Raw genomic sequence first — 23,210 nt, 5'->3', positions numbered from 1 at the left:
AATCATCAACTTGGCAAAGCATGAACAATATATAGCGGTAGAAAAGCATATCACACTATTTCTTAAAATTTTATAAATTAAAAAAAAATGTATATCATAAACTTAATACATGTGGAAGCCACATGTTGTTAGACTAGCTAGTTGTGAATTTAGAAGTTTGTAATTAACTTTGAAGATGGATACAAAAGTTTTAAACGTATAGACAATAATAAACTGTATATATTAATATTAATCACATCACTAACCAACTGATAGATGTTAATCGCACTATAGATTGTGCTCGGTTGACTTTGGATGATGGTTAATCTCTGATTCCATCATCTAATTTGCAGGTTTCCTATTTGTAGCCCTTCCAATATAATTATAACAACTCCATATGGTTTTAGTTGTCATAAAAAAATAATTCTTTGATGATAGTTTTAGCATCCCACTTAATCTTGCCTCGTTTAGTGGGGATTCTAAAAATATATACGTATTTAATATTAATCGCATAACTCAAACCCTAGGTGTTCCTGTATATAAGTAGCTTAATTTCTTCTACTTACCTTCCTCGTTAATCATTTCAAACAATTTTTAGTGTATCGCCCTAGCTAGAAAGGTAAGGTATACCTAGAACTAGAACTAGAATTTTATTCTCGATCTAGATTTTCTCTCTACAAGATTATTTATATAATGTTTCGTGTGATCTTTCTTGATTTTGTAGAAGAAGCTGCAAGAAGATAGTGAGGCCTGCAACCTTGTGGGTGATACTCCTTATGATGTTTATCGTATCAATGTGCTTGGCCAGAGACAAGAAGACCTTCACGGATGAAATGAAAATGAAAACCACAACCCGGGTTTTACGTATGGTGGACGCAGTGTGAATAATCATCATTACATCCCCAGGCAGGACTTCAACAACAACAATGGTGGCCATAAAATTGGGAATGGAAGTGAATATTGATAAAATTATACGTTCACGTTTGAGGCAGAAGACAGATATATATGGTTCATTCTGGATTACTATAAATCAAATAAAAGATATTCAGAGCCTGTGCAGCTACAGTGTTATGGCCTATGATCTGTATATACTGAAATGTGTAAAATTGTACACCCTCTCGTGGAGAGTGAAATGTGGACATAAGCATTACACCCAACAATTATGAAATTATCTACATTAATAGCTTTTGTCCACTCCATGCTTCCTCTCGTGTGTACGTAGGACATATATTCAAAATATGAAAAGCTCTAATAAACTAGCTAGTTCAGGGTAGTATGTTTTTGAAATATTATCACTCCTTGTCAAACTCCATTTTGTTGAGGCACTTAAGGGGTTTGTTTGAGAAAGAGTCACATTTAAGATAACTTACATTTGCACCGAATTGACAAGAGATCGAGTTACTTTTATATTTATTGCTTTGAAACGCAAACTTTTGTTTAGAGGGTTTTAAATAGAAATCCAAACACAAGTAAGTTGTTATGAGTCGCCTCTTGATACTATGGGTCGTCTCACCATTTTGCAAATTATTGTGAGATATATTTTTGAAAGCTTCAAATGCTCTAGATTTATTATTATTAATACAAATATCAAAATGAATCTCATGAGCTGACTTGATTAACCAACCTGGCGACACACAGGGGTAGCAGGCTAGGCCTCAGGTGGTAGGGGATAGGTGCGCTTTTCAGGTGACAGGTGCAGGCATGTATCACCAGCTTGGTCAACGAAACAGGTTGCATGTGGGTGTCACCATTTCCACGGGCGAAACACCTTGTGCTAGGGTTATTTAGCGCCTCGTTTTGGTGTTGCTGGGTGCTGAAAATTCTTCTGAGCTCCCTCCCCCACTTTGCCTCTTGTTGCCTTTTGCTTGTTTTGTCAAAGCTGATTGCGAAATCTTCAAAAGTATTTTTGAGATTTCTCTTTAGGCTGCTAGAGTTCATTCTCGTACTGGTTAAATACTTGTACGAGTTATTTAAATTTTTTTATTATAGACATGTATATATATTTATTATGTATGATAGCTGGTTCATATTTGCCATGCAAGTTGTATATGTACATGAAATAATGAAAGTGTTAATGGTTGATAATATATTTATAGAGAAAGTGTTGGTGCTGCTCTTACGCATTTTATAGTGCTGCTCTTACCCATTCAAAATTATTACTTCAAATAAATAATATCATGCGAGAGATTGACAAACATAGTGGAAAGGCTCAAAAAATTTATAGACTGTACTCAGAAAATTTTGAGAGCTCAAGAATTTCCAAATGCACACGAAATGATGGCTGCTGTTTAAACGCAGTAGTTGGAAAATTTTGAAAGGAAATAAACCCTAAATTGAAAGCTCAGAAATTCCAAATGGATCACGAAATGAATGGGTATTTAAAGGAAGGCTATTTCGCCAATGGAATTTGCGAAATATGCACAGCCTATTTCACCAAAGGCTCCTGCGAAACGCATGTAAAGCCTATTCCGCCAGTCCTTTATGCAAAAAAATCATAGCCTGCTATGACCCTCTGCACCTTCTGCTCTGACCAGCCCTATGCATCGAAATCGCCAGTCAAAGTGGTGAAACCACTGTGCCAACTATTTCGCCATTTGTCCTAGCAGGACAAGCACCCTAGGCGTATATCGCCATTCAGCTTGGCGATATACGTCCATGTTACGTCAAAAAGTGACCCCAAAGGAAATACTTTACAAACAGATTTAGATGGGGAATTAGTTTGTAAAACTAACCCCCTTTGATAAATTTGCCGACTAAGTTAAAATAGACAAAAAGATTGAAAGAAGTGAAAAAGAAATGAACCATGGATTCTTGAAAAAAATGTGAAGTTCTATCTATTTTGTTATTCTCAGGCTTGTAGAGCTCCTAGAAAGAGAAGAGCTAGATGACAACAATTGTCCACCAAAGTGATGATTGTCAAAGATTCCTAAGTATTTGTTTTGTAGGGACACCCACCTACGTCGATTGTCGGGTTAGTTGGCTAATTCTTACCAAGTCAATTGCATATCTAGTCCAAATACATCAATGGATCGGCCATATAGCTCTAGTTCATTAACACTGATTGTTGATGCTTGAAAACTAGACATCTCTTTTCGTATAAAAATGTTCGCAATAAATAGGAATTTTCAAAGAGAAAACATTGCATGCTTAAACTCCTATAACATTGCAACGCCTAGCTCAACGGTGCAAGTTTGGTTGCTGCTTGATCCACCCATGTAATAAAAGATATATACTTCACAAATTTGGAAATGTATATGATGTGATATGGTTCTTTTGGTCCCACTACTACCACCATCCTTTGATCTTTATGTAATTTTCTATTCATGAAATAGGTTGTATGCACTATCATTTCTTTCAATTGAATCAATGATGAAAACATTAACTTTTCTTTGAGAAATTACTAGAAACGCCAAGATATACAAGAACCGGAAAACACGGAATCCGTATAAAGGAACTAATTGAAGTGAATAAAAATGAAGATTTGGGTTGAATTCGAACTTTTATATTCAAATCAGGAGGCAATCCTCAGAATGGTTTCTATGTAGTCTTTTCCCAACACACAGCCAAGTTGCAACCGCTGGTATTAATTTTAAAAGAAGAAGGAATTACCGATGCCGAATTATTAATTTTAACGTCAATAATCAACATAACCAATACCTCTGAATCAGGTGGAATTATCCTATTTTGTCCACATATAAATTCGGACGACAAAACGTTTCATCATTTTTAATGGGCATCGCACTTAACCTTGCCTTATTCGGTGACAACTCACAATCCCACCATTTTATTATTGCAAGTTGACTTCCAAAATCCTCATTTCATTAGCCATGTATAGCCTACTCGTGCCCCTATAAAAGTGGCTAGAGCCTTTTCTTTCTTCTCCATACTGGAATCACCCAAAGTTACATCTGGTGAGTTACACACTACCACCCTCTTCCCTTACCTTTTAATAATCCTATAGATCGATAACTTCTGGAACGAATGGAGGGAGGTAAGATACTTTAATAATTATTCTAATATATGTATATAGATCAGTTTTAATGGTTATCCGTAAAACAGATTTATATAGTTATAGTTATTCAATCACTGACCACTATATATGATCACTTGTAATTAGATATTTAGTGTAAAATTATTTTATTACATGAGAAGAGTTTTTTTTTCTTTTTCTCTCTATATGTATATACTTGATGGGACAACTAACATTGATATGAATTGCACTTATTTTTATTTGTCATTCAATAATTATAATGAATTTAAGTAAAAAGCATTTATAGTGTAAAAAGTTTGTTACAATATCATAAGACAATATCTTATAACATATATACGATTACTCATGTCAAGTTGGAATGTGTTTATTTTCTATTCAACAATAAGAATAATACATACCACATTTGATCGATACCATCTTGTATAGGCTTGTGTAAATTAACTTATTCTTATATATAAAAAAAATTTAGGTGGTTTTGAATTACTATGTGATTTATAATCTAATTAATTTTTATATGATATGTAATCAAGTGTTATTAATTTTTTTATCTTAAATTAAAAAATTTAAATATACGTCACATTAAGATTGATCAAAATTATGAACATGTTATAGTCCAAGAACTAATAAGAATAAAATATATAATAATTTATGATCGAATGATATGATAAAAGTTGTTATACTTTGAGTACATTTTAATTAAATTCAAGCTTTATTCAATTTTATCCCTTACATATAATTCCTTGATCCCTCGGATGGATATTCCATTCCATTACTTATAAATATACTAGCTATGCTATGAGCTTCTTCATCGATCTCTGATGACCTTTTTGATTTTCTGGCTAATAAACTAAATCCAGTTCGTATATAAAGAAGAGTCAGAGGAATTGAAGAAGGTACATGAAGGTGGTATCGATCACAAGCAAGTGCCAGAATGAGGTTTGTGGCAATTGCATTAGTTTTGATGCTAGCATGCTGCTGCTGCTGTATGGGTTCAGATAGGTGGAGGAACATAGAGGCCAAAATGCATGGAAAAAAAAAACAAGTTAGTCGCGAGAATAATGATCATCATTCGATCCCTCTTAAAGACTATGGTAAACCTGGCTCAGGCCACCATGACGTCACTGCAGCAGATGATAACAATGATCACCATTACATTCCTCGCAAGGATTTTGGTAAACATGGCTCTGCCCAATTTCATGTCACTGATGATCACAATAAGTACCATTGCATCGCTAATAGTAATTATACTAAGGATGATCGTGGTTGTTATGGCGAACCTGGCGGAGGAACTAAAGTTAATCCCGGGCATTGGTAAATTACTCACAAGAATCATATTGTGATTAATGTTTGATAATTAAATCGGTGATTGCTAAATATACATATATGTGTAGGTAAGTTACGAGAAATTCCTAGCTGTTCCTTCCAAGGATATATGCAAGAATTTCTTAGTACCCATATGATAGAACTGAGTGTATCTCAGTATGTATGTATATATGCGTCGCCTTTGATCAGTGTATATACCAATAAAGGAGTGCTTGTAGTACTTATAATAACTGTTTTCTGTTAATAAATAAAGATGTGAGATGGTTTGCTTGGCAGTTCTCCTAGCATTTCTTCAAAACCAAATACATAATATGTCTTTTCATAACCATTATGCAAAATAATACTAGCTAGTAATATATTCAGAGAAATGTTAATAATATTTTTTTATTATTGATTGACATTAATTTAAAATTATAAAATCTTTATAGATCTTACTTTTTATTTAACCGGTCTCACTCGTAGTTTTATATTTTTTTAATAAATTTTAACTAATTAATAATAAATGGTATGTTAAAAACAATAATTCACTAGAAAATACATACTATTAGACACTCCATACTAATTATGTATCTGTTTGTAAGATCATTTTAATTAAATCACACGAGTTTTAAAAGTTAGTTAGTCTAGTTAATAATATTAGTTTTTTTTAATATTTCATGTTATTTTTATAAAATTATTCTTAAAAATATTGTAACTCATCGTCTAACTTTATTCACTTAATCAACATTAATATTTGGTAATAATCGTCTCCGATCTTTAATTACACGAAAGAAAGCTTATTTCATCAGTAATTTATATCATTTATTATTTATTGACTTCAAAAAGTTATAAAGTAATTAAAATATTTTAATAAAAATAATTATTACAAGAAAATTAGAAAAAAATCTTTAAAAAATAAAACAAATTTCTGATCATATATGTTGCAACGAAGATAATGTTTAAGACAACGGCTGTAAAACACAAACAAATGCTGGATGTTAGGAAAGTATGTTGGACGAAAACTTTGCATGCGCAATCTCTTTCATTTTCATTATAGCAGTAATATTTTTTCTTTATTTTTAAAGAACTACAATAAATACCTACCTAAAATTTGTATTGTTTGCTGCGTAAACCGATCGTATATATAGTGTAAGCATGTATAGCATGTAACGCTGACGTATAACCCATACAGTTCCAAACTTTTCTTCATATTCATATATTTTCATATAAGTTCGTGTTCATACAGAAGCATATCTAAACAGTTATATTATGAAATAGTTTGTGCTTGTCAAGATCTTTTTCTTTTTCTTCTCTCAAGCCGAATAGAGTTTTAAATCCTTTTCCTTCTTTCTTTTAATTTTTATATAAAAAAAGAGGCCCAAAAAGCCATTACAAAGCTGCTCTGTGGGGGAAGCTGGCCTGCCCCAATATTTACCACATAGAGAACACTTTTAAAGTAGCACATCATTAATTATACAGGAACAATACTTAGCCCAAGAGAAATTGTATTCTTACAATATAATTGAATAATATTTTGTATTAATCAGAACAAAGAGAGAAAAAGAAGTGTAAGAAAAAATTGTTGTTGTAATTGAGAAAAGTGTTATAAAAAGTGTGGTATAGATAATATAATTCATTTTTATTTCTTTTTATTTATTAAGTATCTATATTCTTATTGCATTCTCAGTATCTCCTTTTTTTCTCCTTTTTTCATGTACATTTTACACAATTTCAACCATTAGCTAAAAAAATATTTCAAATTATCCTCATTTTATAGTTTCCTTCATATAGGAGTAGACAAAGTATATTTTATCATCTCATTCTCATTGGATTGATAAAGTTTCCATGCATTACAGGTTGAAAATATTTAAACAAAAATACCTATTTCAAAGTTTCCCATATTTTTTTTGTCAACAAGAGAATGATTCAATTAAAGTATTGAAAAATTCACATTAACAATTCACAAAAATAGGGGCAAGCTTTCGTGATAAAAAGTAAAATAAAATAAATTAAACTAATATATATATATATATATATATATATATATATATATATATATATATATATATATATTGTGTGTGTGTGTTCATAATAAGAAAAGTTTGAGAGTTGCATTTGAAAGTTAAATTATAAAAATTAGATTTAGATGATGTCTAATGGTGACATTTAAAAAGTCTAAATAGGAAGAATAATTGAAATATTAATTTGTTTTAAAAATTAACATTTTTCAATAACTGATTAACTTCAAATATAATTTATGAAAAAGAAATCCTGCCACTGCTTTAATTAACAAAAACCCTCTTAATACAGAGATCATGAAACAATGCTACATTTCATTGCTTCTTTATTCACCATTTTGTGGGAGAGGAGGGAATTTTCCATATTATATAAATACATTTTCTTAAATCCGTACAACCTCAACCTTTTTTTACCATATATGCTCGTGACCACATCAGGTTAATTAAGAACTAACAATAGATAAAAGGACGCTTAAAAGTTATAACCCAAAAATAACTCCACCTTAAAACACTATCTTTTTCACTTGGTTGTGATGCCCTCGCTCTACAAAGGTTAGAACATTGGCCACAAAGTTTCAGTTCAGATTTTCACAGGCTGAAGCAAAGTTGGTAATTGGTATGTGACACAGCTCCACAGGGTGTCCATTTTCATTTTCATTTTCCCATTCCCAAACCCATCACGTACAAATTAAGTTATACTACAATCAGCCCACAAATTCATGGATCATGTGCCCTCCAACGTCATGCCTAAGCTGCTCCTCTTGCAATTGTTGTTGGTTTTGTACACCTTCAACGCCATGCCTAAGACCCAATGTTAGCGACACAGACCCTAGTCCACCAACCTCAACGCCGCCGTGTCGGTATGGCACAAACCCCATCAGTGTTCCATCCATGGTTGAAGTCACTTGGCATTCCAATTTAGATCTCTTCTCTTGACTCCATTGTTCTGGGTTTAACCCACTTTCCTCAGCATTTGCAGCTATGGATGACCCCATATCTATACCCTGAAATTGGGTTTCAGGTATTGAATTCAGACCAATATTGCCCAAAGCTCTAGGGTGGCTGGTATCACCTCCAGTGGCAGAAGAAGTTCCCTCGTTTATACCACAATTGTCCTTGGAGCCTGTTGCTTTTGTTTCAAGCGTGTGTATTTCCTCAACCATTGGTTTCCACACTCGAACTCGAGCATTTATGAACCAATTTGATACCTGCATTAATCAGTTACACTATTGTTTCAGTAGTAAAATATAATATAACATGAAACAGTTTATGTTGAAATCGAAAAATACTGATTCTCTTTGGTAAAAAAAAAGAGTAAGCATGGTTAGTATTTGTTCTCTAAAAAAAGTATAGTTAGTATTTGTAAACCAAATGAGAAGCCAAGCATGAAAGACAAATTCCAACCCCTTGTGGCATTAAAAAAATCATAGTGGTAACTTTATGACACTTTTCAACATTAAATTAATAACAGAAAAAAAAAGTCATTTTTCTAATAAACAAGTGTCATGTGTTAAGATGAACTCAATATAATTTCTGTTACAGAAATTAAATTGTTAGTGATGGTTGAGCTCATACTAACAAATATGATATATTATGATATAAATATACATTAATTAACTACTAAATGTCTCTAGATATGAATTTTATAGCATTAGTGTAGATCAACATGCCTACAAAAACAGTTTAATGTCCAATAAATATAGAATATATTAATGGAGGTCAAACTGTTAATATATATATATATATATATATATATATATATATATATAGCACAGCATTTCTATTTTTTTTAAGCAACTAGAAAGGTTCCAAGAATATAACTTGAAAGGGACCACATTAGAACACTCATCAAGAAATATATTGAAAGATTTGACCAAGGCTAGCTATGAACACCCTTAAAAGCTGCCAACATAAATATATGCCAATTATACCACTTCAATCAACCGAATAAAAAACCTAGAGACATAATAATGAAAATGAAGGAAAAAGGCCCCCACCTGGTTTCGTGAAAGACCTGTTTGACTAGCCAGCATGTGTTTATCAGTGTCTGTAGGGTAACTGAAAAGAAATTCAACAACAGCAGCAAAAAAAGCCACAATTCAATCCAAATGTCTCTTTGGAATGCAGAAAAGAAGAGAGTCAAGGAGCAAGAACAATAATAGAGACAAACATACGGATGAAGAAAATGCTCAAATAACCAGGCTTTAAGAATTGCCACAGCACGCTCTGGCAACCCTCTCTGGGGCCTCCACACATGCTGTTGGGGGGGTTCATCAAGAAGTTCCGTGGTACCCTTTACACATTTGTTCTTCAGAAAGAAGCTTTGGTCCATGCTACTACCGCATCTTACCCTTGCCATAGTAGTAGTGTCAGCTTTATTACTACAAGTACTGGTGCTGCAGGGTATTGACAAATCCTCTCCCAAGGCCTCACTTATAAGCTTGAGCTGATCTGATATTGAATTTTTTAGGCACCTGAAGTGTTTTGATACTGACTTGAGAGCCATGGGGATGTAAGGAGTAGCAGAACCAAGACCCGCTACAGACTCGAACGATGAAACTACCATTTGCATTTGTAGATGGTACTGTTTGCATTGCCGGCTAACCTATTACAAATGGCCCACCACAACAGTGTCAATAGCAACTTTTCAAAAGATTAATTGACCCAAAAAAATAATTATACCTAGCTTTAGCATCATTCCAAAAAATAAAATTATTTGGCTCTAATCATTTACTCTACCTTTAGGGAGCAATTAATTCATCATAACCAGATTTTAGAATTACTAAGTAACTACTGTAGCATGCCATTAAATGTTATGATGAAGCAAAATAACATGATTTTTTTTTTCTCTTTATGACTTTACAATTTCTTTTGGTAAAATTATTACTATCATGTTGATTGAAGTACATACTGAAATTAAGCGCAAATACCCGTCAGTTTGACCAAGTTGACGGTAACCAGGTAGGGCTTTCGCTTCCGCGTACCAAATCTTTTCTGATGTTGTTTGGAACATATTACTAGACTTTGGAAAGTGAAGTGTACACGGTTGACCGGTTGACTAACACTATATATATTTTTGCACGCATTTGGTCCATTTGGACTAGATAGATTTAAAAATTACCATGAACAGGAAGCGAATGCAAAACAATGTTAGGAACACAGATAAGTTAATTAGTGTACGAGTACAATGAAGGGAACAGATCCACTACAGTTACATCAACTCAACCATGAGTAAACAACAGTCATCCTTCAAAGCATGTCGTTCAGAATCTCGTTTAAAGTATTAAAAGTGGATGCACAAAAGGATTTGTGTGGGTAAATATGTTTGAGAACATGAATTCACAAATGCATCTTTAAATTCTCCAGTCATATCGGAAATGTTGCTCATTAGTAGAAAGTGGAAGGATTGCCAAATTAGCATTAAGATGACACAATTTTTTTTTTTTGTCAATTATAGAAGTACAGAAGACATCAAGCTATTAATCGATGACTACACTACAATCATGATGTTGACAAGATTAGAGATATCTTTAATAATTACTTAGTTCCATGGTGATGCCAACTAAGAAGCTAATTATTTTGATATTTGGGATAATTAAATAACCAAGAAAAACACTTGATAAAAATTTTCTATTGCATCGTCAATCGATCATTCTTATTGAATAATAACTAGATTAAGTTTTCTATTGCAAGCTAAAAATATTTGATAAACTTTTCCAGTTTTCCATTGCATCAATAGCCAATCATTCTTATTGAAAAACTTGATAAGTTTTCCTATGCAAGTTGAGTATATTTTGAAAAAAAAAAAATTGTTTCATAGTTTCCCATATTAATTTGTTTCAACAGGCAGAGGTTGATTCATGAATTAAATTCAAAACTTCACATTTAGAATTGACAAGATGGATTCTCTCATGTCAAACTCTAATGTGACAACTTTGTTTAAATCTTGTGTCAATCTCGTCCCTGGTACACATAAGAGAATCCATTTCTGGTGTATTTTGCCAAAGAAATAAAGCATGAGAAAGAAAAATGTAATAAACAGTGAACATTGAACATTACAATAATAAACATAAATACATTATGGATGACAGAATCGAAATTAGTAGACACCGGAGATCTATAACTTAAGGCAAGAATTATAATTTTAATATAAACTAAGCTCAATATATATAACTTTATAAGTTCAATATTACAATATATGCAACTTGTTTCTTATACATCATTCCACGACAACGTGTCACCTCACTTGAAGGACTTCTGACTACATAACATCAGATAAAATACTAGCACTAGCATGATACTTTTTAAAAACTATTTATACACAGAGGAGTATTGGACCTTTATCAATTTCATTTTGAGACGTGATATTCATACAATACAATAATTTCTACAATCGTCATTTCTGTGTGTGTCTCGTCACATTATTCATAGTAAATCTTAAACTTCTCTCTTAATTGTATAATTTAATGTATAAATACCATTTCTCTTTCATTTTTCATTCTACTCTAACTGTGTGGAGAAACCAACAACTTGGATGTACCAGTGAGATGAAGAATCAATGCCATTATGCAAAGCATGTTCTAAGGAGACACATAAAGTCTAGCAATTGCCGACAGTAGGAAAGAAGGGAACAAGATAAGAGCAGCAATTAAAGAGACCACACGAATGAACAAGGAAGTGATTAAAAAGGTCATGGTTTGACCATCAGGAGGTTACCTAAACAAAAGGGAGTTAATGATAGCATTACCAACAACCAAGGTGATATCAGTATTATATGTGTTAATTAGTGTGATGAGACCATTATATTTTTTCCCTTTGTTTTTCACTAGGGATGAAAAAATTACTCAGGTACCCTTTCTAGGATACCGTTTAAACATTTATGTTTGAACTAGCACAAATCACTCTATGGTAACATCATGAGTTAAACCGAAGCACAAAGAAAGAAATTGACAAGTCCAACCGTAAACATGGTCGCATTTTTTGATTCTCATGAGACGTTAAACCGGGTTTTATATTCTCAAACTAACATACTTCGGAAATCAAGACTTATTGGTAGCAGCGCACAATATATAGTGTAAAAGCTTTTAACCTTTTGTTCGTATAACAGTAAGTTGTTTCAGACAAACATTAATGTGCCAAAAGAAATACATAGGAAAGTAAATTATGAAACAGATTATATGGATGGAAAGAGTGAAAAACAAACCTCCTCTTGCATGTACAGTAGCTTTGCTTTCTTATGTTGATAATCTGACCGCGAGGAAAGACCAAAGCTACTTCCAACTCCCGGATCGGCCCTATTTTCCTTTGAAACATTATACAACGTGGTTGATGAAGAACCTGAATTACTACCTTTTGCAGCAACCCCAGTGACAGTATCAGCAGAAGTAGAAGCACTAACTTCTGGAGAAACCCTCTTTGAAACATCGTATGATTTTCCAAATTTTGCATCAGATAGACAGCAAATCTCATCCAACAATTGTTGAGCAGACTTTAAGAACCTTGAACTCTTGAGAATAGTAGCATACCCAGTGAAAGGGCCAAGGGGACCCACACTTCGATAAGTAATAGTAGTAGTACTCTTTGAAGGTATTTCCACCTGATCTTGAACTGATTTCCCACAATCTCTAGAAACAATAGATTTCATATGCTTCAAACACTGAGGATCATCAGACGCAGACCCTTGTTCTAGGTGAGAAACTGAAGGCTTAGGTTGTGCATTTGATGAAAGTGACAAGGACAAGCTCTGAGGAAGTGAATCACAAGCAATTGTTCGATTTGTCCACCCAAAACGCAACTCATGATTTGGCTGGCTTTCATAACTTGGTTGTTGAAGCTCAGCTTCACTAGCATTCCCCACCCAAATGCTATGTTCATTTTGTTGCATCAGTGAAGCCATGTCTTGCCTAGTGTGAGCACTGAAAGAAGCAGACTTCACAATATCTTGCAAAGCATTTTGATAAAGTGGAGATGAAGGAGGAGAATTATGATGCAGTACACCTTGCTTATGCATTTCTCTACCACTGATTTCACCAGATGCATTGCTACAATGTACATCCATAAGTTCATTGTAAGCAGACACATTGTTGTTGAGCTCAGCAGACAAAAAAGAATTGGCATTGCTTGCATAGTTTACAAACCAATCAGATCCTTGATGGGGGGTACTGTTCCTCCAATTTCCCAAATTACGAAGCTCACACTGTTGTTTATGGGAAGAATGAATTGCAGACATGGAATGGGGAAATGAACCATACTGATTCATCAGCAGCAGCCTATTACTGGGTTCAGCTGCAGCACCTTGTTCTTGGTGATACTCCAACGCGTTCCTTGCAGCAGACGAAGAGGTAGAAAAGTTTGGCATTTCTGATGAATAAACAGCTAGTTCATCAAGCATGTTAGCATTTCTAACATTCCTAACTTGAACAAGGTCCAAGTTGTTAAACCCCGGGTGTAAAGATAACTGTTCAAGATTGTTAGGGAATTCGTGTGAAGGCTGATAACTGTTCTGGATTCTCAGTTTTTCACGCCTAATTTGTTGTGCTACGTGAGATTCAGGCCTTAAATTGCTCATTCCAACACACCAATTAATGACAAAACCTCTTGTTCAGAGAAAACCTTTCAGAAGAGAACAACCACTGCATTAACCCAGCCCATATTGCTCTCCTCCTGCACAGAAATTCAACATCAACTTATATGCCAAATTTTGCAAAAGAAAAAAAACTACGAATTAGTAGGAAAGAACAGTTAACACTTAATACACCCCTTGCGTAATTTAAAAAATATATAATTTCTGAAATTTTATTTTAATTTAATTTGATATCTAGACAACATTGCACTGCAGACACGCAAAGAAAGAAAGAGATAAACAAGAGAGAGAGGCAGAAGCAGACTACCACAAAATATAATAATAAAAAATGCATTGCAGAAGGCAAGACAAGACTGTGAGTGAAGAAACCGATCTAACTTCGGTATTTTCTATAATATTCCCACCTTGTACAATGTTTCAAATAAAGCACCTTGTTCTAGTTTCCTTTCTCAATTCTCACTAACTTTATCTCCTAGCTCTTAAATAAATAAATAAATAAAAGCTTTAGAGGAAGTTCCTCCCTTACCAAACACAAAAAGTATATCAATAAAAAGTTCTCTCTAAAAAATACAGCTCCAACATGATGCTTTTCCACCCACCAAACAGCGCAATATCTAAATCTCTCTGTCGGTAACAAAAAAAATTGAACGAGAACCACACAATTTAGCACTACAAAAACAAAAACAACCTAAAGAGATACGTAAACCAGAACAACAACGTTAGACATCTCTTAGTGGCAGGCACGAATAGCTTGCGAAACCCTAGTTGTAGGGCTCTCTTTGTAATGGATCTATGCCCTCACACATCCATAGAAGCCTCTTCGTTTTTAAAACAAGATAAACTTGGGTTGAGCTACATCGTTGGAACCTTGAAAGCAATATTAAACATGAAGAAACAAGAAGACGAAGGAGGTAAGAAACAAGGACTGCGTTGGGTGTAAGGGGAAAACGACGCAGAGACATGAAGAAATGAGAAACGACACATAAAAAAAAAAATCTTGTGTTTGGAGAGGAGGAGCCAAGAAAAGAAAGAAAACGTAAAGTTCTTTATTATTGGTTTCGTAGGGTGTGGACACAGTTGAAAGGGTTAGAAAAGACTAAGGAGTTAAGTTAAGGGTACTTTCACCTGTGCCATGGAAAAACTTGGCGTTGATGGAGACCGAACCGGTTCGAATTCAGATCAGAATGAAAGAAGCTTTCACTTTCACTTTCACTTTCACTACTACTACCAGCCTCGCCAGCACCACAATCATTATTATGATGACCCTTTACCTTTGACGTTTAAATTAACGTAAAGTCGCAGTTAAAAAGTTTAAAAAATCACTACGCAAGCATTGGAAAACTTTTGCTCTTTCCTGACTCAATATTCAACCAGTGTGGTTGGGGCCCCTACACTTCTATATATCTTCAGCTCCTTCCTTTTTTCCATATGCGTGGTTTATATATATATATATATATATATATATATATATATATATATATATATTCTGCTTTCGAAACTGTCTTTGTCTATGTTTGTTGGAACTCGAATGCAACCGAGTCTTGCAGTTGGTTCACAGATTAATTGCTTGCTCCAATTCTTTTTTCCGATAAGTGCTTGGTTTTGTATGGCATCAATCAATAAAAAAATTCCAACTATTTCTGAACAGCTTTTAATTGTATGATGTGATGGGATGCTTACAGAAATTTATGGACATTTTTGTTCATGTCAATTTTTTTATCGAGAAAAAAAGTGAATTCAAGTACTATTTCTTGAAAGCAAATTCTCAAGATAAAGTAGCAATAAAATATTATATTTTTTGAAACGACAAATGCCTAATTAAAAAATAAACAGAAGTTCGATGATCCAATAAATACAAATTGTTTATTGATTTAACTAAAATAAATTCTATATGGGTCAATGACCCAGTGTGTAATTCCAAAATTCTTCTGATGTATTTTTTTAGAAGTCTATGTAGGCAGCTTCTGAATCCAACATTGCCACATTTGCATGTTTGTGCTGAGTATTCTTACTCCTCCAAATTATACTATTTTTACTTGATTCTAATCAATATTCTCACCTAGGTTATAAATTCTGTATTTTTAATCTTTGTTCTTTATCTAATATTCTCAAACACTAGAAGCATCAATCTGCCGGTTGCACTTATAGTTTTCTCTTGATCAAACTTCAAGTTTTTCCTTATACATGTTTTGATATATTTCATGCACTAATTGGGAATACACTATTCAATTAAGTGATATTATCTATATTCTTAATTTATTTTTAAATTATTTGGTAAGCTCTTGAATTATTTGATTTTTTTAATTATATTTTTAAACAGTTTTTTTTCTCAATTAGTTGCCTTAGCTTTCATAGATTTTTTAAGATAAATAATTAAATTTATTTCTGAAGGTGTGAAACATCCACAATTTAATCTTCGAAATAAGTAAAATTCAAATTTAATTTATGAATGTGAAAAAAATACGACAAACTAATCTTACATATATTTTAATGACAAATTGATTTAAAATTTTTGTAACTTAATATTAAATTAAACCTAAAAATATAACTTATTTTAAAATTAATTTTTAAACATTATAATTGAATGATAAGTTGATTTCACAAATTTAATGGTAAGATTTATTTGTCTCACTTTTTGTATATTCAAAAATTAAATGTATATCATACTTTGGAGGACAAATTGATCATCTATTGTATTATTTTTATAAAGTCCTTGCGTTAACAACAGAAACCTAGCTAATTAAAAACTGTGAAGTAGTTTAAAGACCTCCGTATTAATTTAACCTGATAACATAAAGTTACTTTTTAGTAAGACAATCACTGTTTTAAGTTATTTTGAGTTTTAAAACAGTAGACCAACTCTGTAAAAAATTATTATGTAGTATATTAATTGATATGAGATTTTTTCAATTTAGATATGTCGAATTTAAGTTTTAAATATGTAACTATGTAAAATACAGTGAAGAAAAATCTTTTAGACCAATGTAGTCATATATTATTCAAACATGATTGTATTTGTGAAGATTATTTATGACCTAGAAAAAAAATATCAACTGTCAAAAGAAAATATATACTCCATCAGAAATTCGGTGGACTTAACAGTTATCACAAGCAATTTTTTTTAAAGATATTTATACATTTATGTTTTCTTTCATCTTATTTTTATCATATATCTCCTTTTATCATATCTATCTCTGAGGTTCCTACCTTGTTTTCTTTAACAATACTTAAATTTGAGTAATTGTTTTAGGGGAATTGATTTTCTCCTTACTCCAAATAACAAGTGTTAATATTTTTGTTAATAAAATATATGATTTTCATGTCCAAAACTAACTTTAAAATTTTAAGTGATAAAATTAAATTAATCATTTTCACACGAATTAAAGGATATATATATTTCATTGTATTGTACTTTAATTGCATATTTTGTAGTTGAATGATTAAAAATCATTTTATTTTAGAACTGTCACATTGAAAATTGGAAATAATCATTCATTTTTAATTGTTTGATTTTATTCTATTTTTACCATCATTCTTTGTTAGTAGCTAGGCAACAAGGTGGTACCTTAATTACGGCGGCAGATCAAATACTATAACAGTATAACTAGAGAACAATAGAGAAATTGGCCAATTCATGTTACCCTAAAACACAAAAACCTATGTTGCTCACCTCAAAGCATGAATTCAATGCTCCCAGCCACCACTCCCAAACCATAGCTCACTAGTGGTGTACTCCCATGAGGCTCAAAACATTATAAATTATATTTTAAATATAACTGTATATTTCTTTAATAATACAATTTAACTATATGTAATATTAAAATTAATATACTATGTCAATAAGTGAAGTTAATCTAGTTTTATTTCAAGTGTTGTTGAAGCTTTATCGAATTTAAGTAAAAACATCAGTTAAGTTAACTTGTCGCACGAACGCTCTAAACTTACTTATTAATTATGTGTATTTTCCAATTAATTAAAAAATCAATGATCATTTTTACAAGAAATACATAAATAAGAAGTATTTGTTCTTATAATTAAGTTGATAAATTATGATGAAACAAACATGCAAGCAGTGTAAAACAAGGACATACTAGCAAGAACATGGGATGAACCGTGGCCGTGCCGTTGCCCGTGGCTAAAGATGTTAACGTAAGATCATTTTTGGCATATTTAATGCGTACGAATTTGCTGATGAAATGCCCCAAACCAGAGAAATCTCTCATAATCAGTCAACACATTGTTGGACCACGTGGATGGGTCAGGTTTTGTACAATATCTGAACCATAAAACTAACATATAATATCTCTTATTAATTGTGATTGGATGGGTATCGCCAAGATCAATACCTCATGACGCATAAACACTCTAATAAAAGCTTGCCAACTACGTAACAGTAATTATCTTTTCTAGACTTTTTTTTTATCTTTACTCGAAACTACTATCTCTATCGTTATTTCTTTACGCATATTATATATATATATATATATATAGAGAGAGAGAGAGAGAGAGAAAAAAATTGTTAAGAAAGAAATAGATATTGAATTTAATTTTATCAAACCTTAAAAATTTGAACTAAATTTTCTCCACAATTTAAATTAATTTTATATTAAAGCATCAAATAAGTTGTTTTATATGTAATAGTAGTTTTCAAAATCTGAATTTAATCTGTGCATAATAAATTCTTGAAGAGAAAAAAATGATGTAACTGGAAATTGATAAGAGATGGAATAGAAAAGTGTTAGGTAACAAAAAAAAATAGAAAGAAGTAGACGAGAAAGAAATAGAGGATAAATAAATATCATTTAAAATAATAAAATAATAAATAAGATGAATAAAAATATATAAAAGTGTTAGCTAGCAAAAAAAGATAGGAAAGAAGAAAATTAAAGAAAAAATTTAAAATGGACTACATTCTCTCAATCGATTGTCATTTTTCAAAAACCCATTTTGGTACATATAATCGATTATCATTCCTATAAAAATATATCCTTTCGTGTATATTTATTATCATTCTTTGATATTTTTCATTCATCTTTTCATTCATTTTCTATTTCTTACCCGTTTATTTTCAATCTACCATATTTCATCACATTTTCAACAATACCAAACGAACCAAAACAAAAAAGGCAGTTTGTGGATTAGATCAACATTTTGAAGAGAGAAAATATATATTATTGGTTGACGCATATAATTGATTATGGTTGACGCATAGTGCAGAGAAGGCTTTGGTCATGGGTTATAAAGTGAAACACGAGTCCCACAATACAAATAATATAAAAAAAAAAAGAGTAAGAACTTTACTCAAACACAAATTAGAGTGGGCGTGTTCTCTTTACTTTTTATCTTTTATTTTTTTAAAGTGAAAAATCACAAGTATTTTTTAATTCATGAAATTATAAACTAATTCTATTAATAATATGTAGTTATTCAATTAAAAAAATTACATAAGAATTAAATACAAATTATTTCACACATGTATCCTTTTACCGTATGCAAGACCTTATAATGTTACATGAATCTTCCAATTTTTTCATCCATATTTGAGATGAAAGTAAAACAACATAACACCCACATCTTTTTATCACTTTCATCATTCATTCCTAACACACACTTTTACTCCTTTCACTTTGAATAGAACCAAACACATGTCAATTTTAATCGCATAGTCACGACAAAGAGGTCACTTGTTTGAAGGGAAGGACACAGAAACAACTCGGGGGAGAAAGAAAGAGAAGAGAATAATGAGAGGCAGGCTTTCTTTCTGTGTGCTAGGAATTTAGTGTGATCAGCTTTTGAATTTATCGGTAAATGGTGAATTATCACTGCCGTTAAGCAAAAGATCTGCAATGCAATGCAACCTGTTTGGTTCGAAACCCCATAACTCTCACTCTATCTTCACTTCTGCCCATTCTAAACATCTCCAGGTGACCTCTGTCAACAGTCTTTTTTATGTCACCATTTTAAGCAAAATATTCTTTTAAATTTTAAAAGAACAATTAAAAGTAACGTTATAAACAAGAAAATTATTACATGAAAGAAATAAATTTTATAACATGAAGCTAAATTTAAATAAATATATTATTTGTTATTCTTATTTTGTTTAACATTATTTTCAACATAAGAAAGTTACTTAAAGAGCACTTTAATATACTTAACAAATACCACTACTTTTGCGTGGATCATACTTCACAATTATTTATACAATATCTTAAAACTTTTCAATGTATTAAATAATATTTATATTTTCTTATTCTAAAAATTATTTATTTATTTATAAAAATAGTAAATATTCTTAAAATGTTGATTGAGAAAATTAACAAAACAACTTAAATAAAAGGTATTCTAAAGATATTCATTAAAGTGTATTTCATATGCCGTACGCAATATCTGTAATCAGATTAAAAATATATATTTACTAATTTTCATATTCTAATATAAAAAGTATTTTTAACAAAAAAAAAATCTTTTAAATATATATTACTTAATCACATAAAACAATTAGTAGTACTAGTACTGATTCAAAGCTTTTAAGTATATTTTTGTCTTTTTGTTTTACTTTTAAAACTTAATAGTAAATGCTCTGACATCCATATTTATTGCATTAAAAATCATGATATACAAAACATTTAATGTAAAACTATTTATTTATTTTATTAAAATTATAAAATGATTTAAAGTATATATTAAAATATTTATAAATCATTAAAAAAGTTTAATAAATACTTTTTAACTGTTATATTTAAAGTATTTATTATTATAAGCATTGATAAATATAATATCTTAAAAAATTGACTAATATAACATGAGAAACATACTTGGTATAGAAAGTCTCTTTTGAAAAAGAAAATTTTGAATATTGAAAAAGTAAACCACAGGATTAATTTTTATTTAAATAGTGAAGGCAAGGTAAAATTAACCATAAAAAGAAAAGACAACAAAAGGAACAATCCCTAATAAAGTGCACTAGTATAGGTCTTAATTGCAGTATGGTCATACAATCACGTCACAACAGAAAGCCTAGACGATTTGTATCTAGAGGTAACTATACAGTTGCAGGTGCTGTGCTTCTCATTTCGCTTCCTTTGCGCTGCTCAGTGTGAGTCACCACAGTGTAACAGTACAGTGCTCAGTGCGTGCATGTCACTATCAATCTTTCTTTCTTTCTTTTCTTTTCGGCTAAATGATAATCTCATCAGTAATGATACCTGAATTATTTATTATTTTAAATATTTGTTAATATTTTTATTTTATATATATATATATATATATATATATATATATATCTATAGGTGTTGGATATACATGTTGTTGGATTTTTATCAAATATTTTTCATCTAATGATAATTTAGTCTCAAAAATAATAAATTGTGATTTGATTTTTAAATATATAAAAAGTATGACCAATTAATTCTTAAGTTTTATAATTTTATGGTAAAATAATTTTTAGAAAAATATAATTTATTGTTAAATTAATTTTTAAATATTATAATACAAAATGATTTTACAAATATGATAAAATTGTCTCAGATTTTAGATAATAAGAAATTAAATCAAAATCTTATTATTTTGAGGACTAAATACATGTTTAATTTATCATTATAAATTAACTTTGATAGCAAAAGAACTTTTATAAAAACATATATACTCTAGTGTTTGCGTTCAATTTTTCCTAGGCTGATAGATTCTGTCTCAAAATTCATACTCAATGATAAACTAAACATAGTCTAAAATTATCACCCGGCTGTTCATTGATATGCTAAAACAATAATTTATTCTTTCTCAGTTTTCTTTTCTTTTGCCACTAGGGTTGCCCTCTGCCACTATTCTATTTCTTGTTCCTCCGACGTGAAAGCCTGTCCCTTCGTGAAGACCTAACATTTAGCACCCGTACTATTCTTGCAATGTAATATGTAAGGTTCCATAAGTAGGCCTGTCCACGCACTCATTTCGGGGAAGGCTAAAGCCGAAAAGAAAGATAATTAAAACCAACACGATTGGATTGTTCCCATAAAAGCACGCCCCTACTTCATGTATATTGTACAAGTTTTGTTTTGTTTTTCTTTTATATATATCAATCCTCCATGATCAATACTTTACAATTAAGTATTATATTACAGTTTGAACTTTGAACACTGGAAATTTTGTTATCCAGTGATTTTGATAATATAAAAAGAATTGTATAAAAAAATATAATCTTAATTTTTATTATAGTAATTATCTTATTTTAATTTCTTTGTCTCTGTGACAGTTTTTGTACAAAATTCACATGTAAATCACATGTTTTCATTATAATAAAAAAATTCAGATATTCATAGAGAAGTTGTCTCACACACGTATACACCAAAATTAATATTAAATCATTCAAGTATTATTGAAATTTAATCATTAACAAAAATAATTTTATTATTTTTTCATCGAATTTTAAATTAATTAAAATTATTTTTTCTTTATAAGCCAAAAAATTAACAGAAAAAAATATGAGATTCATTTTTTTTATTGCAAACGATGAAGGCTGTTATAATTGGCGGGTTAATCCAAATCAAGGTAAAAAAAAAAACTGATTTAAATTGTGGGTTTGAGTGGTGTTTTTTTTATGAATGTGAGATTGAGTATTCCTTGTATTCATTATTAATAAATTTCCTTTTGCTAATAATAAAAAAAAAAGAGTTAACTTGTATATCCACTTTTACAAGCTGTCATCATCTGTTCACTCACATTTCCTTTTATAAGCATATGATTGTAATGAATATCTTAAGTCGTTCATTAATACTATATTTTGTACATTTAAAGATAGATTATGTCTTCTCGTCCACTCATTCAAGGAACTTGATTCCGGTGGCAGAGCTTACTAGGAGGGAGATGGGGTAGCCATGGTCCTCAAACTTTTATATAGTATATAAAATTTTATGTACGATATTATAAATAATTTTAAGTATGTGATATTTTTGGCCTTTTGGCAAGATCCGCTGCCTGCTTGAGTCTATCACCACTCATATATATAAATCACGTGTTGGTATCCATTCACATTAATGTATACGTGCATGTAGGTAGTAATTTTCCTATGTAGTACTTGAATCAAAAGAAAAAAAAAACGGGTACAAAATACTTTGAATTAAGAACCAATTAATAAAATCCACATTAAAGTCATTCTGAAATTTGGTTCTTTTTTTCTTCTAAATTCCTAATAAGAGTCATTAACTTCAAATGAAAATTAAAGTCTAGCTGCCCACACGTACATTCAACAACAAAAACAAAAGGTGTTTTACATTAATCTTAAAGTTTGTATTTGTCATATCACTCCATGGAGAAGATTCTCGTGTGTAGCTGACAAATAGGG

The 23,210-nt window shown here is 31.1% G+C and overlaps 2 protein-coding genes across 4 annotated transcripts; one reads left to right on the top strand and one right to left on the bottom strand.

The window, feature by feature from the left end:
* Positions 1-3,844: 3,844 nt before the first annotated feature.
* LOC114375777 lies at positions 3,845-5,573 on the top strand. 2 transcript variants are annotated; one of them, XM_028333633.1, is made up of 2 exons: positions 3,845-3,890; positions 4,828-5,573. In XM_028333633.1, exon 2 carries the CDS (start codon positions 4,902-4,904, stop codon positions 5,283-5,285), a length of 384 nt encoding a protein of 127 aa, XP_028189434.1. In that variant the 5' UTR covers positions 3,845-3,890; positions 4,828-4,901; the 3' UTR covers positions 5,286-5,573. The 2 variants fall into 2 exon arrangements, with proteins under 2 accessions (XP_028189434.1, XP_028189433.1); XM_028333632.1 differs by having other exon boundaries at positions 3,863-3,970.
* A 2,015-nt stretch (positions 5,574-7,588) lies between these two features.
* LOC114375260 (BEL1-like homeodomain protein 9) lies at positions 7,589-14,956 on the bottom strand. Of its 2 annotated transcripts, XM_028333036.1 has the most exons (5): positions 14,400-14,956; positions 12,494-13,953; positions 9,465-9,895; positions 9,288-9,348; positions 7,589-8,498 (listed from the first exon to the last, which is right to left on the bottom strand). In XM_028333036.1, exons 2-5 carry the CDS (start codon positions 13,856-13,858, stop codon positions 7,995-7,997), a joined length of 2,361 nt encoding a protein of 786 aa, XP_028188837.1. In that variant the 5' UTR covers positions 13,859-13,953; positions 14,400-14,956; the 3' UTR covers positions 7,589-7,994. The 2 variants fall into 2 exon arrangements, with proteins under 2 accessions (XP_028188837.1, XP_028188838.1); XM_028333037.1 differs by lacking the exon at positions 14,400-14,956 and having other exon boundaries at positions 12,494-14,391.
* Positions 14,957-23,210: the final 8,254 nt, after the last annotated feature.

Source organism: Glycine soja, chromosome 11 (genome assembly GCF_004193775.1).
Source record: "Glycine soja cultivar W05 chromosome 11, ASM419377v2, whole genome shotgun sequence".
Lineage (NCBI taxonomy): Eukaryota > Viridiplantae > Streptophyta > Magnoliopsida > Fabales > Fabaceae > Glycine > Glycine soja.
This window is presented reverse-complemented; position numbering and strand designations above follow the sequence as displayed.

Excerpts from the sequence above, each read along its gene's own strand:
- LOC114375777 (XM_028333633.1), top strand. The coding sequence starts at position 4,902 with ATGAGGTTTGTGGCAATTGCATTAGTTTTGATGCTAGCATGCTGCTGC.
- LOC114375260 (XM_028333036.1), bottom strand. The coding sequence starts at position 13,858 with ATGAGCAATTTAAGGCCTGAATCTCACGTAGCACAACAAATTAGGCGT. Across the intron at positions 9,349-9,464 it reads TTTGAGCATTTTCTTCATCC|TTACCCTACAGACACTGATA; the intron begins GTATGTTTGTCT and ends ATTTCTTTTCAG. Across the intron at positions 8,499-9,287 it reads CAGGTCTTTCACGAAACCAG|GTATCAAATTGGTTCATAAA; the intron begins GTGGGGGCCTTT and ends TGATTAATGCAG.